This window comes from Leptosomus discolor, chromosome 1 (genome assembly GCF_034619465.1).
Source record: "Leptosomus discolor isolate bLepDis1 chromosome 1, bLepDis1.hap2, whole genome shotgun sequence".
Taxonomy (NCBI): Eukaryota; Metazoa; Chordata; class Aves; order Leptosomiformes; family Leptosomidae; genus Leptosomus; species Leptosomus discolor.
Window position 1 is genome coordinate 134880747 of NC_141391.1, and position 18068 is coordinate 134898814.

At 43.8% G+C, this 18068-nt stretch overlaps 1 protein-coding gene across 1 annotated transcript in view; it reads left to right on the forward strand.

Moving 5' to 3' along the window:
• Positions 1-18068, forward strand: part of LOC104354768 (alpha-2-macroglobulin-like protein 1) — a 41539-nt gene that overhangs the window by 21545 nt on the left and 1926 nt on the right. Inside the window, exons 28-37 of the mRNA XM_086460898.1 lie at positions 295-369; positions 1145-1298; positions 3080-3261; positions 3651-3863; positions 5143-5264; positions 5971-6061; positions 7003-7071; positions 7325-7427; positions 8594-8635; positions 12348-12491. Of these exons, the coding sequence (XP_086317024.1) occupies positions 295-369; positions 1145-1298; positions 3080-3261; positions 3651-3863; positions 5143-5264; positions 5971-6061; positions 7003-7071; positions 7325-7427; positions 8594-8635; positions 12348-12491 (1195 nt within the window). The remainder of the gene's footprint in view (positions 1-294; positions 370-1144; positions 1299-3079; positions 3262-3650; positions 3864-5142; positions 5265-5970; positions 6062-7002; positions 7072-7324; positions 7428-8593; positions 8636-12347; positions 12492-18068) is intronic.

An 18068-nucleotide genomic window follows, 5' to 3' on the forward strand; every position in this document is an offset into this window, starting at 1 on the left:
GTTGTAACATACTTAATAAAACAAATAGCTTAACAGTTTGCTTCATGCCTTTCTATGAGAAGGCACACCTGTATGCACAATGTAGCTCTGAGGCTGCCCTCAACACCAGACTTTCATGATATTCAGTAAGTGAGCCTGGAGTGCTTTCTTTCAGTCCCCACATGTCCAAGAATGCCCAGAGGTGTGGTACTGTAGTCTGTCAGGTATGCCATCCATAGGCAGTTTCAGTGGCTATACAATGACATGCAAACAGCGGTTGATTTTGTCCCTTTCTGATGTCTGTGTGACCTGCAGGGTGGTGTGAACGATACAATCTCATTAACAGCCTATATCACCGTTGCACTGGTGGAGCTTCATCTGGACAAGAATGTAAGTAACTCACACCTGAACTCTTCCAGGGCTTGGGAGCATGCTCCCCCCTTCATTCCTCCCGAGGTCTGTGGTTTCACAGAGTACCCAGCTTGAGTTGGTGAAAGGTTCTATCATGTCCCACCTTTGTACCAATAAGCTCCATAGGAAATTTTTAACTTGCTAAAGAGTTCTTAATATAAATGACCTGATTTGCAGCAAAGCAGAGCATCTGCCTTTCCCAACTGATCTCAGGGGAAGCAATTGTCTCTGAAAATGGCTCAGGGCTTGCAGCAACAGGCAGTAGTTTTCATTAAACTGATGAATATAGCTAGAGGAGAAAAAGAAGACCAACTTTCAGGTATGCATCTCCCCCTCCTTCAGACCTGAAATAGAAGTAGTGATCTTCAAGTTGAGTGTAGACTGTTCTAGCCAGGATGGGCTGATATTCCAACCTTACCGGTACAGTTCTGAAAGCAATATCATAACCCCTCGGGAGCCAAGACCCACAGCATGCAAGTCTGACAGTTCTGAGCCAGTGTGTTACCAGACACTTCCTACAGCCGTATTCTCCGGAGTATTAACAATCCCCTGTCCCAGTGATCTGTCCAGTCACACCTCTTCAACCTACAGCAAGTGATGCTTTGTTTACTCTACTTCACTTTCCACAGGCCTGAAAGAGTTGCCAGCACTGAAACACATCAAGGATATAGCTGGGGTACTTGAGGGTTGGGAACAGATTTTCACAACAAAAAGTAGTCAGAGGAAATTCATTGGATTTGGATTCCTTTCTCAGGACACCATGCTGCATAATGCCTTACGTTGCCTCAGGAATGTAACACTTGATACGACAAGCCTTTATGTCAAGGCCTTGATGGCTTATGTCTTTACACTGACCAAGGACATGGAGATGAGAGAGCAGCTCCTGGATATGCTAAAGAAGGAAACTGGTAAGTTGTTGCTGTTGAGGTGGTTTTGGATTCTAGAGATGACTGAGTTTAAGGCCTGATATCTGTAGTATTTAATTGCAGTGGTTTGGGAAATATAACTATTCTGAGATTGGCTTTTGTGTCAGAAAATGGTAATTTATTGAAGGTGTTAAAAAGTCTCTATTTTTCTCAGACTCAAGAAACATTTTCTAATCAAAAGCAGCAGAGGTGATTAATGCTTAATTTGTGTGGCCAAAATACTCACTTGAGTTGTGGTGCTCCCATCATTCTTCAGCAATTTATACATAGTAAAAGACATCTTGCAGAGGAAACTTGCCTCAGCATGCCTATTCATCTGCTGGTTATTTACTTGTAGAATTCAAAACTTCCGACTTCTTCCCCGTTCCTGCTCAGGGCCCTTGGGTTGATGCATCTTTTTTTTTTGTTGTGCTACTGAGCTTGGTTCTTCCTTTTGTCTCTTTAACTTGGAAGAAACATTCTATCCTGAATGAGGATGCCAAGTGGGGGTTTCAAAGCACCTAATCCTATGGTTAAACACTTGGTAACAATATTACCTAATTTGGCTTCATTAAGTTCCTCCCCACATCTGTCCATCTGTTAGTATGGTGAACTACACTGGGGACTGAAAAATAACACAGAAGAAAAAAGAGAGAGAGGATTTTCAGCCTGAACAGCTACCAGTGCAGTTCACTGCATAGCCACTCAAGCTGCCCAGCTGGCTTCACAGGGTGGCTAGTGGGCGAACTGGAAGGAATTGCACACACTGAGTGCAGTATTTTTTCAGAGCTGTCTCTGAGAAAGTTGATGGAACAAGTGACTGGAGCACATCCTCATTGATGTCCAGTCATTCTGATGCTTCTAACTTACTAAGCACTTTGGAAAATGTCCGCGTAAGGCCCTAGGACAAGGTGCACAACAAACTGCCCATATGGGTCAAGCGATAGTTTTCTTTGGCTCTTACTTCCACTGATAATAGTTAGCAAAGACTTGGCAAGAGCAATGGAGTGAGGGAAAGGTGTTGTCCTACCTGTTTAAACATGTCTGTGCCTGCTGAGTCTGAGGATGTGACTGCAGCCACTAGCTGCAGCCAGTTTGCCTGCTGGAGAATCTCTGCCCAAGAAGATTATATTCTGCTGGCTAGAGACACCTTCCATGGCCTGGTGGTTGTCAGCCTCACTAACAGGATTACAGTTGTATCTTAAACAGGAGTTTTAAAGAGCTTTTTAAAGAGTCAAGGTTAATCTGTATGTCATCTGTAGTTGCATCTCCAAGACACCTACCACTTTATGAAAAAATTGTTCTGCTTGTGTCACCTTGGAAGTAACAAATCATAAATCCCTCATGCAATAACCTTGCATCGTGATAAACGTAATGAAGCAATAACAGTCCGTAGAGTCCCTGAGCTAAATTCTAAAGTCGTTACGCTGGTTTTATGCAAACAAGCAATTTTGTCATTTGTATTTCAAAAGTGAAGGTTTGTTCTGAAAACTGACTGAATTTTCAAGCATTTCATGTTTTCACATTTATACCATTGCAGAAGGTGTCTGCACTGGCACAATTAAGCTAAATTCTTAGCTGAATTTTAGTTGGCCCCCTGTCATAGATGGCTGGCCCTTCAGAGTACCAAGAGGGATTGGCTTCTGCACTCTGAGTTGCCCCAGAAAGGCACATGCATTTCTGATGGTGTACAGGAAACTGCCAGTCCTTGAAGTGTACCAGGGCAGGAGAAGCTGATGTTGATAGGGATCTATTGTTCTTCCACATGTTTCTCCCCCCATCAGCAGAGGTTCTGACATCATGTTCCAGTGGTGAAGAATCTTCTTCTATGATTGAGACAGTAGCCTACATCCTCCTGGCTCATGTTTCCAAACCAGACTTGGCACTCAATGAAGCCTCAGTGAGCAAGCTTGTGCACTGGCTCAGTAGACAAAGAAATGCCTTTGGTGGATTTGCTTCCACACAGGTAACAAGCCAGGGAAAGCCATGTGGAAAGGAGAGGGATACTGTGCCTGGAGTGACATGCACACCTCTCACTTGCGTGTCACTCTAGATCCATCCTTTGCAGACAGGCATACATGAGCCTTGCTTGGGAAGGGGAATGACATGGGGAAACTTTTTTTCCATGTAGTGTAACTGGGATTGCCTAGGGCCTGGGACTGCTAAACCTGGGGCTCAGAAGCCACCCTTTCCAGGTAACAGAAGTCATCCTGCTGCCAGTGGCATAGACTCTACTTGTGTCAGAGTGTGAATCTGGGCCGTGAGGAGTGTGGTTCTCCCTGCAGTGCCTGACCTAGTGTGCCAGATCTTGTACTGCATGGCTCCACAGCAAAGTGACTCTCTCTCTACCTTCAGGACACAGTTGTTAGCCTGCAGGCCCTCGCTCAGTATGCAGCCCTGATTCTTCAGATCAGAGATGTAAAGGTGACAGTGAAAGGCAAGGACACTTCTCCACTGGAGTTCCATGTGCACAGGAACAACAAGTTGGTCCTGCATCAGGCACCTCTCCTTGCAGTCCCAGGGATGTACACAGTGCAGGCAACTGGCAGTGGCTGTGTCTACGTACAGGTGAGTATATATAAGGAACAGAGCTGTCAGGTTTTGCCACTGACTATTCAAGTGAGGCTTGGCTCTAAGCAGGCACTACAGACTTAAATTCTGAGCGGGATTTGGCTTTCTAGGCAGAATTATGTCAAGCCCGAAGGAGATCAGGTATACTCTGTTGACACGGTTTTATTGCAATTATCTGTGGTATCTTCTTCTCAGAAATGTTTCAGCTTTGCTGTCCCATGCTACAGAGCCATGTTGTTGTTAAGAGATCAGTACATCTGAAGTCAGGAGTTATGAGATACAGAACAGTACCTGCTTCTATATTGAACATATGTTGCTGATGTCGCTGCTTCAGGAGTTTAGCACTATATATCTTCTGGCATAATATTCTTTCGATGTTACCACATGCAGAGATGAGGAGTGATGTAGGACCAAGGTCTTCTTATCCCAGTACACCAACACAACTGGTTCATCAGGAGAATACATCTTATTTTTCTGGCAGCTTTGATAGTGGTCTGCTTATTAGCTGTTCAAGCAGCAAAGAACTCAAATCACTCCCTGCGGAAACTTCCCTCACTGGGTCATTTCTGTTCAGCCATTTCTTATGATGCTCACAGAGAATCTGCTAGCAATGCATAGACAAGAGGACACAACAATTATTTATTGTTAATGCATGTAGGAAGTAGCTAGGGCTCATACTACTTGTCTATACTTGAATATCGTCAATAAGCATAAGACATCTGACAAGTACCTGCTGGCCAGGCAGTCAGTTGCCAAGCAGTCACCAGGCAGGTGGAAGAAGATTGGCCTATGCTGCTCTTTGGATGAGTGTGATCATCCCTCTTGATAAGTCGTCTTCTTCTGATTCTTTGCTCTTTCGTTCTTTCTTAAGGGTTTTATACTTATTTTGTCAGTATTTTTCATCTTGAGACCTAGAACTACTAGCTATTATCATGTCAACAGTTAACAGCTACATTTCTTTCTCCCTGTGGGCGGGGTTTTAGCTAATGGAATTTCTCACACCTTAATATTTTTTTTTTCAGTAAGACTTGAGACAATGTTATACTGAGCAAGGCCTTGGATCACAGATAGCTGAGCCTCCACCCTGAGGGTTACATTTGGCAGATGCGCCAGATGCTAGGTGCTAAACAGCACATGTCTGAACAGAAAGCACAGCTGGGGCCAAGTGTGCTAGCCAGTGGCTACCAATTTGTTAAAAGCTGGAGGCACAGGTAGTCCTTTGGCTCATACAGGGAAGCTCTGGGGCACTTCACAGGAATGTTTTCTTCCCCACCAGACCACTTTGTACTATAACACCCCACCACCAAAAACAGAAGAAGTCTTTGTCCTGGATGTGAAAACAGTACCAAGAGAATGTGATGGTGTCAGGAAACAGCTTGATATCCATGTGTCTGTCAGGTATGAGATCCCTTGAGGCTCTTTCTTCAGTGGAAAGAAGTGGAAACCCCAGTAGTATGACCATTACCCCATAAAAACTTCCTGTCTATGGAGACGAAGACACAGGGGAAGACTCTTCTCCATAGATCCCAAAGAGATTGTAAACTGAGAATTAAGGCCTGGAGAAACATGGGAATGCACTGGCAGTGGCTTGCAGAACCACAGCAACTATCTCAGTCAGCACAGAGCAGCTCAGCAGCCCCCAGATCACTAGCAGCTGAGATGGAAAAGTTCCCAAGAGTGAGAGCTCCCCTCTTGGGGAACACTTGGCAGCCTGGGCTGAATCAGCCTTGAGGTGCATTCTCCTGCAATGTGAACCTCTGCTGGAACCATATGGCAGAAACTCCAATGCCTATCCATTTTCATTTGCCTGTCTAGGATGAGTATCTTGGTCCATATTCTCCATGCCCTACTGTCCTGAAAGAGAACAATGGCAACATTGCCACTCTGAACCTGTAACAGCAAAGATCACTTCCACCATAACACTTTTGCTGCACAATCTGTCTCCATATTGAGCAAGTAGATGGGGTTGATTTTTTGTCCTTTTCTCCCATCAGTTAGACATGCTGCTGAGCTTTCATATCACCGTACAGCAGGCCAGTGACATGAAACAGAAATATTGTGATGCCTTCCACATCTAATGCGCTTCTCTACTGTCTTTTTTCAGTTACATAGGGGACCGTGAAACCAGTAACATGGCCTTGGTGGAGGTAGAGATGCTGTCAGGGTTCATTTCTGTGAAGAGCTCTGTGAAAGCGGTAAGACTTTTTCCTCTGGCCTTGTCTGAAGACATGAAAATCTATTTTCCAGATGTAGCTTAGCCAGAAATATCCAAAACATCTAAGAACTGCTGGAGAATGGTAGCTAATACAAATTAACAAAACTAAGCAAGTGTAGATATAGTGGGCTATGTCACAAGTGTAGGAGACTATCTAGCAGAGAGAGGGCATACCTAATATGGACATAGAGGAACATAAGGGGTGAATAGTAAGTACTAACAGACACTGTCGCATAGAACTTGTAACCAATCGCATAAGTAAGGTAACTGCATGCTGGGCGGGTGGACAAAGCGAGATAGCCAATCTGAAAATGCATGATCACATGTACAGAAATAAAACAGTATATAAGATGCAGCCAAATGTTCAATAAATGGCTTTTGCTTGAAATCATATTGGTTGGAAGGCAGAGTCCGTCCTTGCACAACTACACACAAGGCAACTTTCCATTGTGCAGTTTTTTTCCATTCAGTAGGGAGGATCACATATGCAGTAAGAGGTTAGAGAGGAGCTAAAAACCACCTAGTTAGAATCATCTGGGGTGAACTGAGACCCTTCACTGTTGCCAGTGCCATTTGTAGGGATACTTCATAAAGTGGTGTTGAATCCCGCAGAGTTGTTCAATGACATGCTTCAGTGTTCTGGGACATAGCCTCCTACTATCTTTCCCTTTGCTACAAGTGTTGAAAGTAGGAATGCGGCTCAAGGACATTTGTTTCAAATCTGAAAAAATCTTTTCTAAGGCTTTGTGCCCTCCCAGCAATTTCAATGCCATTATAGCTGGGGAATGCAGGCCTTCCTCTGACTAGGCTAAGTGCTTTAGTGAGCAGTGATTCACTGACAAATACCAAACTTGGTGTGAGACAACAGGGAAGGCCAATGAGCTGATGCTAACCAAGCTCATCTCTTGTCTTCCTATGCAGCTAGAGGAGATACCCCTGGTGAAAAAGACAGAGATAAAACCAGACAAAGTCACGATCTACTTGGAAGAGGTAAGAGGAATACCACAGGGAGCTGCACACTCAGGTAGTAGCAACTGCAGTACTTTGTGTTGGGACTCTCAGAGATCAGAAATACAAATCTCTAGGCTGGTCAAGTGGGCTAAAATTTTGGCAAAAGAAGAAGAGGGTGGAAGAATCTGGAAAGACAGTGAAATATATCTCTGATGCAGAGGAAATAAAGTTGGTATCTAAGTGCCTTTGAGATGGCCAGTGCATTTCTGCTCACTTCTATTCTTCTTTCCAGCTGGGTGAGACTTCTTTGAAGCTTAACATCTCAGTGGAACAAGATGTTGAAGTGCAGAACCTGAGAGCAGCAACAGTGCATGTCTATGACTACTATAAGCCGGGTGAGATTTCACTGACATAGGCAAAGAGTAACAATAATAACAGCCCCAACTTAGATACAGTTCTGTCTATGCCCCTTATTCCCTTATCCCCCTTATTCCAGTGCACTTCCTCCTGCAACTCCAAGCTTGGGTTTCCCTATACAAAACTTCTACATTCAAATAGCAGAATCACTTGCTTTTCTGTTCTCGAGGTGAGACTACCTGGCACTATGATTATGTTGTGGTGCATATGTGTTCAAAATGTTTGCATTTTTTTACTTTCTCTAGCTTCAAGCTATGTCTCTGCGGAAAGAAAACTTCTCTGTCAATTTACCATGTCTTCTCCAGCTCCTTAGTGGTCTTGAAAATACTTAGGCATTTATTTAAAATCAGTGTTACACACTGCCACCCTGATCCACCAGAAGGCAGAATTTAGTTCTATGCTTCTCATGTATAGTGTAATAATCCTACCATCATGTCTCACAGCACAACAGGAAAATAATTTCTTACTCTTTAAAGCTCTAAATGGACTATCAACACACAGAAGAGAAATCTTGGAGTAATTTTGTGTCTCTCTGATTATTCCACGCTCAGTATGAGCCAAAACAGCAGATGGAACATTAAGAATTATTTTTTAAAAAATAATTTGAGAACAAAATGGAAAAACTATCACTGGAGATTTAGAAAGCAGCACCAGAGGCCTACATGTTGTATACTGAATACCATTCTTGTTCCACTTCCCACACCATGTCAAGAAGAGGAGGAGACTTCTTAATCTAGCCTTTACAGAGCTAAATATTGTCATCTAATATGCTCTCTCTTTGCTATTCCATCCTGTACAAGAGTTTCTGTGCTTAGTACATACAATCTGAAAATTGTTATCTGACATGAAAATACTAATTATCAGTAAAAAAGCAAGGCTATCAGGATGCACTACTGAAAGGTTCTCAATTTACAAAAATGTCATTGCATTAGAACCTATCACAATGCGTAAGAGGGCCATTTACAGCTGTATGGGAGACACACTGGGGAGACAGACCACTGTAGACATTTTTCTGTTCCTGCATTCACAGACTGAAGGGTAAAAAATTAAGGCAGTGGGATGCTTTTGTTAAAGGGAAAGAAGCTTGGCAGTACCCTACCATGCAGTTCTGCAGCTTACCACCCTCTTTCTTTTGTTTCTACAGATGACCGCACAGCAAGAGAATATGTTTTCCTTTGCAGTTCAGGTTAGTGTTAACAGGCTTCCAAGGTGAGAACAACTGAAACAGAGCAGAGGACTGGTGGTAAGCTAGCAAAGAAGCCCACTTCTGCTCTGTGTTCAATTCCATCATGTGCTGTAGACTGCAGGTTGAATTGGGATCTACTGTACTAGTTGACTAGTTTCTAGACTAGGTATAATCTCAATGCAGACCAAGGATTGAGCATACCCTGTTAGTGCTAAAAGGATCTATTTTTATTCCATTTCCATGCACTCTTCACATGTGCAGTCCTCACAGCATACCAAATCTGAATGCAACTGGAAATGCCTATGTCAATGACAAAAACTTATTGCAACTCATCGCCTAAGATCTCTTAGTCCTTAGATAGCTTCCTAGAAATTCATCAGGCACTTTGCATTTTCTTGCTCTTTTTTCCACAGATGTCTCGAAGAAGGGTTCCTACTAGAATGCCCTGGCTTTGTGACCAATAGTCTGAGTTTCCTGTTTCCATAAGGAAAACTTCATTACTCTGGCTCTCCCCTGTTGTGTTGGATGCACCCTATTTCCTTTGATCCTTTGATCTAAGTTTCTGTGTGAATCCTGGTTTGATACACACTAGTTTGTGATCAAGTAAAATAAAGTATGTGGAACCTGGAAAGAAAGCAGTGACTTGACAGTTGATGAAGTCTACACAAATTTTAATGCCTGACAAAGAGGGAAACATTACTTTGCTTTGGGTCACCATGTGGCTTAAGTCTTCCTCTCCTCCCCAAGTCCCATCTCTGGGCTATTCTTCTCAATTGAGTTAACAAAACAGTTTGCCTGCAACCAAACTCCAAGCAAAAAAAGGCATTTTTAACCCTGATCTAGTTCACTACGTAGCCCTGTGAATCATCTTTCTGTCACAATTGAAGAGTAGGAACAGTCAAGGGGAGACTAAGGGAGAACTACTTTACCAGTTCTTCCAGACAGAAAAGGACTGTATAACAATGCCTTATGAAGGCAGGCCGTGAGACTGAAATAACATCTCCTTCAAATTCACCACATATTGTGTGGCCTTTTGTTTTTTTCCATTTCTTATGTCAAGCAGGAGTATGTTTAGAAACTTAAAAAGGGCATGATCCCACAGATCTCACTTTCAGACCCCAGTTCTATTAGATGAAGGGCTCCAGGATTTTCTGCAATGCCTACTACTTTAAAAGCAAGCCTGACAAAGCACAGAAAAGAAGGGTTAGGTCTGGATGTGTTTGTGGGCCTGGTTTGTTATCACCTGTGCTTCCTATCTTGGAAGCCAACATTTGTAATCTCCTTATAGTGATTCAGTCACATTTCATTAAAAGAAATAGCAATATGAGGCAGTGATGGACTCTGTGTGCATGTAGGACATGCAAAGCTAAAGCTGCTGAAAAGTTTAATGCAAACGGAAGACATTAATAGATGTTACCATGTAGTGAAATGCCCATGATCTGCTTGAGGTTATGGCAGTTTCACCTTCCTGATGACGTGGCAGATGGGTATTGATGACCTTACAGGTTCCTCTATATACCTGTCTTACAGAAAGGGCTCAAGCAGCTGGCTAAGACAACCTCAGAAACCTAGCAGATGAAGATCATGTGCATATACCATGGATATAGGGTAGACTAACACTTGTGTAAATGATTGCTGCATGTCACCATCTTGTAACACCAGGACTGGGGTAGTACTTGAACAGCAACATAGGTCCTGCACTATGTGTGTGCTCCTGGAGCTGGAGCTAGAAAAGGATGCTCCCACCTACAGGCACAGACTGAGCAACAAATGATGCCTGGGAGATATGAGTTTGGAAGATGACAAAAGGGCCTATATGTCTGAAAGAGACCAGGAGTTGCAGAAGAGCTCTTGGGACTGGCACAGTCTAGCTAGGAGGAGTGGCAGAAGCAGGCAGAGATCTTTCAATCCACATCCCACCTGTAGGGTTGCTCCAGCTGTGGACTTGAAGTCAGCTGGAGACAGCAGGAAAAAGATACTGCAAACCTGTATGTGGTTGACTGTACCTGCAAATTCACCTCTTCTGCCTCATAGAGGGCTTCACTTTAATGGTTGGCAAATCTGTCTTTCCCTGGTTGACCTAACCCTACTGTCCATTGTACATGCCTCTTTCCCATCTATGCAAGACTCCTGCTTACTCTTCTTGTTTTTTATTCTGCTTTTGTCTTGTCTTACTTCATTTGTTACTTTGTATTTCTCTGTGTCCCCTTCAGGCAAATAAAAATTTTCATGCATAGTGTACATTTCTGCAGTTCATGTAGTTTTCATTTTCATCACTCCCTCTGAATGGCAATGGTCCCCTTTTTTGGTTTGCTTTGTTTGTGTACCCAGGCATCCCACATTGAACTATAAGTTCAGTCCTAACTACACCTTCTTTACTATCATCTTTTATATCATGTACCACTACTCAATGTTCACCTTTTTCTGTAAACAAACTGAAATCACTGTCTCTATAGTTGTGTTTTGTAGTACCACTTTCCTTTCCCCCTCTTCTTTTTGGAAAAAATGCAGAGTGACTCTAACAGGCCCTTCCCGTTTTCTTTGAAGATCATCATCTCCCTGCCTTGGACTCTGATTCACATGAGTTCAGTTTTCCCATTTCAACTACCCATGCCCAGGCCTTCTGAATGCATTGCTCACCAGCCTCAGTCACTGTGCTCCTTTCAACACCCAGTCCCATCCTGTTAAGACATTAACCCAGATAGCTATTCCTTACCTGTGGCACTACTAAGAAAAGATAGCAATCTGACGAATTCCAGGATGCAACATATGCAACAGAAGAGTAGATTGTATGCAGATGGCTCATCAGGATACGCAGTGCCATTAGCAAGGTAGCACATGTGAAAGGTGGGATACTAGGTAAGAAAAAATGGATACTAGTTTTATAGAGCTGATTACCAAGGGAGAAGTTACCAGGGCAGTCATGCCATAAATATGAAGTAAGGCTATGAAGTCAACAAGCCCAGGACCAATGGAGAAAAAGTGGACAAGGTGGGAGTGTATTTGGGAGGTGATGATGCTTCTGAAGAGGAAGTACCTAGGAGAAAAAAAAAGGCGAAGAGGAATATAAAGTGAAGCAAATAATGTGACCAGGGTTTTTTTTGGGGGGGATCCCTGTGTAGGAGCCGTTTGCCTGATCAACACAGCTTGCAAGAGGACAGTAAATCTATTTTTTCTCTGACCATTCAGAGAGATCTGTCCATAAAGTGGTCAGAGACAGCCCTTCCTCCCCTACTCGTTGTCCTTGGGTCTGTCCGGTAGTGACAAAAAGGAAAATAGATGTCTCGCAGCAGTGCCTAACAAGCTTTCACTTCCCAGTAGAAAACCTGAGGAACCAAGTGATTCTGTGGACAACTGATACAAAAAGAGGACAGGACTGAGTTCAAGCAAGCAAGAATATGAAGGAACTGGAAGGGGTCTCCAAGGAGCATTCCCCTAGCAGTGCCCCTTCCCAAGACATTGTGGGAGTCAATAGATACTGTTCGATGGCGCTCTGCCAATGGACAGGAAAGGACAAGGCAGCAAAGTGGGCCCTACATTCTCTTGCTTTCCTGGCAAGTTTCATCTTCTGGGTATTTGAGTTGCACTGAAGGAGCTTTGGGAGGAAGGTCCCCTAATCCGGTTGAACTTCAGATAGGGAGGATATAAATAAAAATTGAAGGCTGTAGCCCAGTGCTCTCAGCGTGCCCATGAGCCAGGCTCTCCTGCCTAGATAAATGGACACGTGTCAAGGGCCTGGTTTACAGTTTATATCATCAGATGGCGATAAATTTAGATCCAAATAGAAACACGCCCACAGAGATTCCTCTCCTGCTGACGATAGGAAGTCTTGCCACCTTGTACCCGCATGGTGTAGGTAAGTAAGGAAATTAAGTGCATGAAATGTGAATACAAACAGATGTTTCCAGGCTGTGGTTTCAAATCAGGTCAATGTTGTTCAGCTGCATATGAGAGGGGCTGAGGAAGCTGTCGAAGTAGAGGGTTGAAAAAGAGCCGCTGTATGGCAAGCTTCCTTAAGATAGGAGTGTACAGTAGAAGTCAGTGAGGTCTTTGTCTCATGGAACAAACATAAGGGAATGCAGTAAGTGGCTAGTCTGTGCTGGGTGGCCAATCTGATGCTTGCTCAGTTCTGCTGACTGTAGAAAGGTGCTCCCTGTCCTTGATGACATCCATAGGAAACATCTTCCAGTGCAAGAAAGGAACCTTTGCTATGTGTAAGCAAAGGTGGGGTATGAGTAGCTGGCAGATGGCCAGGAGATTTCCTCCTACCACCTCACAACAGCCGCTGTGTGGGTCTTGGTTGCCCCCGTGGCCTGGAGGACATTGGGAAATTTTCTGCAAAGTTTTGCAGCTTCAGCCTGCAAAAAAAAAAGGTACTGAAGAGCATAGTAGAGAAGGCAGGTAACAGGCAATCTGGTAACTAGCATCTCAGATAGCAAGGGATTTTTCTGCAAAGAAAAGCTCTTAAAAGGAGTGGAAAGTAGGCCCCTTAAAAAGAGGACTGTGAGCAGAGGAGATGGTCCCAAATGGATTCTGACCTTGTTAGTGTGCTATTATAAAAAACAAATAGCATACTCAAAATCTTTGCATGAGGAAGATAGTTTGTACAATGAACAGGTAGGGATCCACTGAAGCATTGATAAATCATAAAGGTTTGATGTTTATGGCTTATTTGGGCCCTTGTGGTTATCTGCCAGCACTGTGCAAATAGGACTGAAAGACTGCACTGCTTCTAGCGGGTAAGGAGAGATCACTTTGCTAGGCTTCCACAGAGCCTCTTCAATGGTCATATGGAAACTGAAAGAAGTCCTCATCCACGCAGAAGTTAGGACACAGGACAAATAGATGTCTGTTGTCAATCAGTTGCGAACCATCCTGGATGCCTGTGATACAAAATTCGGAGCTTCCAAACCCCCTTGCTTTCTAACGGTCCTCACCGAGGTGGGAGACTGGGTGCGGCTGGGTAAGGATTCTGAGGTGAAAACTCAATAACAGGATGTTATTAAGCAGGCATTCTTTATTGCAGGGCTGGGCAGCACTGGGGATGTTCCACCATGAGTGCTCCAACGGGCTAGCAAAACACATTTCACCCTCCAGTGGTCGCTCATAGTCTTCCTCTTCCTCTGCTAGTTGAATCATCCTTCTTCAGCACAAGACAGGGCCCCTTTTCTGATGCAACCTCCTCTTGTAACAATCAGTTGTGTAAATGTTTGCTGGGCACCTCCTTAACGCCTGGCATGTCTAGATATCTTTGTTTCCTTGATGTCTCCTTAATGTCTCCTTGATATCTGGAGCTTTGCCTCCTTGATGTCAGGCAAGGTGTTATCTATTTATCAACTTTGCTCAGCAAATAGCTAAAACTATCCTTGTGGGGGAAGGAAAACTCAGGAAAACAAAGACGCAAGTGAAACTAAACAAAATATGTGAGTAAAGCTTTTATGTATCACAGTGAGGCCTTAGTCAGGGATTGTCAGTGTTTAGCTCTTTCACCTGGACACATGCCTTCTTTCCTGACTCCTGTATATTAGTGTATTCTCAACCAACATGCTCCAGTTTGGAGACAGAGCAATGGTTTGTGAATCTGTCTTCCTTATTTCTCTGACTTTTTGCCCACAAAACTGAAAAGACATAGAAACCTGCAGAGCTGCAGTTCGGAATTGTAAGGCTTGTTACTGGGGACTGTTTCAATAGACAGAACTTAAGGTTCATTCCAAGGTGGTTTTTTTATTCCGTTTTGAGGTAAACAATGACCTAGATTTTTCTCTTGAGCTGTGGGACAACAACAGACTTTTAAAATAGCTACTACTGAGAGCCATGGGAGACTCCATGGATCCATCTCATGATCTGTGCTGTCTCTGTGCAAAGTAAGCATACCTGCAGACTCACATATGATGGCTTTCTGATTTTTAATCTTATCCTACAGATTAGTTTTCTACCAAGCTCAAATAGCTGCATTAAGGTGTTCGTATCAACCCACAGTTAAATCCCAGACATGCAATAGACAAATAAGTAATTTTTAAGGCATGCTTGGATTTCTTTTGTTAACATGGGTTGTTTCAGTTTAAGGGTAGAGGCCCTGGAATGTGGCTTACCTTTGACATTCGAAGAGGCTTCTTTCCCGAGAAAAGTTGATAACTTGTACTTCTTCTGTTGTACAGTTTGCTGCACAGTGGGCTTATTCTCACACTCTTTCTTATGTTGATAAGCAATGTTGTTGATACTGTCTCGATGGCCAGGCCCAGTAACATTTGGAAGTAGACTGGTATGTATCAGCTTTTGTTTATTGACTTGGTTTTCCTTTCATATGCAGTTTGCATCATAAAGGTAGCGGTGAAGAGAAGGGTGCCTACCAGCTACTGCAGTTAACTGACTCCTCACACACAGACAAAGCATTCTGATCTTCCCTTTATGTGTTCCAACTTCCTGCTCCGAAAGGTGGTTTCACATGCATTGGCCTGTTTTTTTGAGGGGCTGGAAACAAAGATGAGGAGATAATGTGGTTGCAGCCTCTCTACTTTCTCAGCTTGCAAACTTGGAGAAGCCTCATAATGGTATGAAGCGCAGACTCATGCTAGGATCAGTCAAGCAGGAAATAACATGTAGGGCAGGGATATGGTAGAGGTGGTGGTATATAAAGACTTGTCTGAAATGCGGGGCTGGAGAGGTCAGGAGGACTTAGAAACAAGCACAGTCAGATGAGCTTTTGCTCAGAGACAACACAGAATGGCAATTAGACCCTGGGGTTGCTATGATCATCTCCTGTTCCAACTTCTTCCTTCTGGAGATAGTGATTGGTCAAACTAGCCAGGGCTAGCAGGAGGTTGTTGAACAGATTCAGTGTTGTGGTGAGGCTGTGGATGGACTGGTGTCTCTGTGTGGGAAGGTGTGAATACTGAAAATAGAGATCTGGGCAGCCTGTTAAGAGGCACATTGCTGTAACTGCAATGTAGACTTATCCCATTTATGTGTCCCAGCAAACTGGGAATAATGTCAACCTCTGAGCAGGAAGACATCCCAGACTTAGAGGCCAGTCTGAGTCAGATTTCTGGCTCCCCTTGCACCTTCATGGTATAGATCTAAGGATTAGCTCTTGGTAGCTAAGGCTGCACACATTACAAGCTGCCGTGTTCCCTGACAGTGTGTATGAAAACTCCAGACTTCCCTGCCACCAGAGAAAGGGTTTTCCTTCTGAGATACCTGAAGGTGATGGTCTTACTTCCAGACTGAAGTGAGTAAAGAAGTGTGGGAAAGGGAAAAAAGGCAAATGCAGATAAGCAGGCTAGATGTCCATTTATATGACTGTACTACACGAATCTGTACAGTACAAGTATGCAGACTCATCTTATGCAGCAGCGCTGTTTACTCATCTGTGTATGAGGTTAATTCGCTACCATCGTCTTCCTGATAGATTGAAAAAACGTGAACTCAGAAGGTGCAATTTTCCTGCGAGGCCACTGAGTGTCACCATCGCTCCGTGGCTTGCCCTGCAAGATGCCGTTTCTCCAGGAAAACTCCTTTGCTAAAATGGGTTGAAAAGGGAAAAAAAAAAAAAAGTCATGGGAATGAAAATGGACTGCTTCTGGCTGAGAAGCCCAGAGCTGGGAAGATCTGCTACCTCAAACGTGAGCAAGCGATGCTACCTATGAAACTAATCCTGGCTTATCCTTAGACACACTGCTCGACAGGTTTCCAGCCAGACCCTGTGAGCCAGTCTCACAAACTGTAGCATGGGCCTCAGCGACAACTGTGGGATGGAACAAGTGCTTCATCAGGAGACACTAAGTATAGGATTCCACCATTTGGTGAGTAGAATGAGCAGAATTTAGTGGGCAGATGAGGGACTGAGATTTGCAGAAACAATGAAGGTCGTGGATAAAGTGAATGGAAAACTGTTTGTCAGCAAATCTTTCCATGGCAGACTGGGGGCATGTGGTAAAACTAGTTGGTAATCAATTTAAAACAAACAAAAAAGGTACTTTACACTGTAAGAACCCACTGCTATGGGAGTTAGGGGAGCAAATAATATCATCAGGTTCAAAAAGCTCATAGACAAACTAATGGAAAACCAGTCTATGCCAAAGGAAAGGCGTTGTGATGTATCCTCCACCATCCCTACTACCATGCTAGGACGTGGGAGTAGAACAAGGGAAAGGGACTGTAGGTATCGGACAGGTGCACCTGCTCTCCCTGGAAAGCAGCTGAATCCGGTGGACTGAGATTCAGAGGCTTCCTTCCTTCCTGGGCCAATGGAGATGAGTGGGAGCTTCTTACTCCTGTTTCACATCTCACCAGTAGCAGGGTGGTGTGCAAGTTCACAATAGACACGGACACACCGGTGAACACTGATGGGAAACAGTACTTCAGAGACACCCACATAAACACAGAAAGCAGCCTGATCCTGTTCCTAAGGACCAGCGCTCAGAGAAACGCGCCTTCAGAGGTTTCTTGGGATTCTGGCCCCCCCAAACCTTTCATCCTACTTGCCGGCTAAACAGACCTAAGTCTGTTATTGGATCACACACACAACAGAAAGCACAATCACACAGGAAATAATTGAAATAATTTATTATAAATATAGTACAGACTGTGGTGATCAGGTGCGAAACTTGTCCAGACAAACATACTGATTGCATTTGACCAGCTTAGTTTATCCCTCTCTTCTCTCCATTTTCCCACGCTTGTTTGTTTCTGATCCACCTTGATCCCTCCATTTCCCTGCCTGTGATTCTAACCTGAAACATACCAGTGTAGTCTCGTAAATCCTGAAATTCTTTTTATCAATTCCAACAACCCTCCCCACAAAGCACTCCCCCATAAGTCCTAAAGACTCTTTATTGCAGTAGTTCCCCTTCGTTTGCACAGGTTCCAGAGAGTTTCCTCCCTTGGTCTGTGGGTTTTGCAACAGGGACAAATGGCTTAGTCGTTCATCCAGTTGTTGAGGGTTTTAGGAGTGGTTGATTCACAGGGATTACGTTTGCTGGGTTCCCCCGCCTTGTCATTGTTCCTTTGATCACTATCTGACCTTTTATTTTGAATAGCCTTAAATATTTCCTATAGCTTTTTTTTAAGAGAATCAGCCAGAGAGTTTTCCATCTGAATGAAAAAAGAACCACCGGCATTTAGAGCAGGTGTATTTGGTAACAGCCCAAACACCCTCCTGTACAGTGTGCTTTGGTTTTTCAGGCAGCAGCAAATGTTACTGTGTGATTCTAAGTCAATGGGACTGGATCCCCTGTGAATTGATGGTCCAGCACTTCCATTACTGAGCCAGATGCAATGTTCTTGCAACAGGAAGCCCAAACATGTTATCTGCAGGAGCATTTATGATGCTCATAGCCTCAGCGGTGCTTGGGCTTCTGCACCTTGTACCTGTAGATAGAGCATGATTCGTTTCTGCTTGCCTTCTGCTTCTTCCCACCTGTGCTTGCTGCAT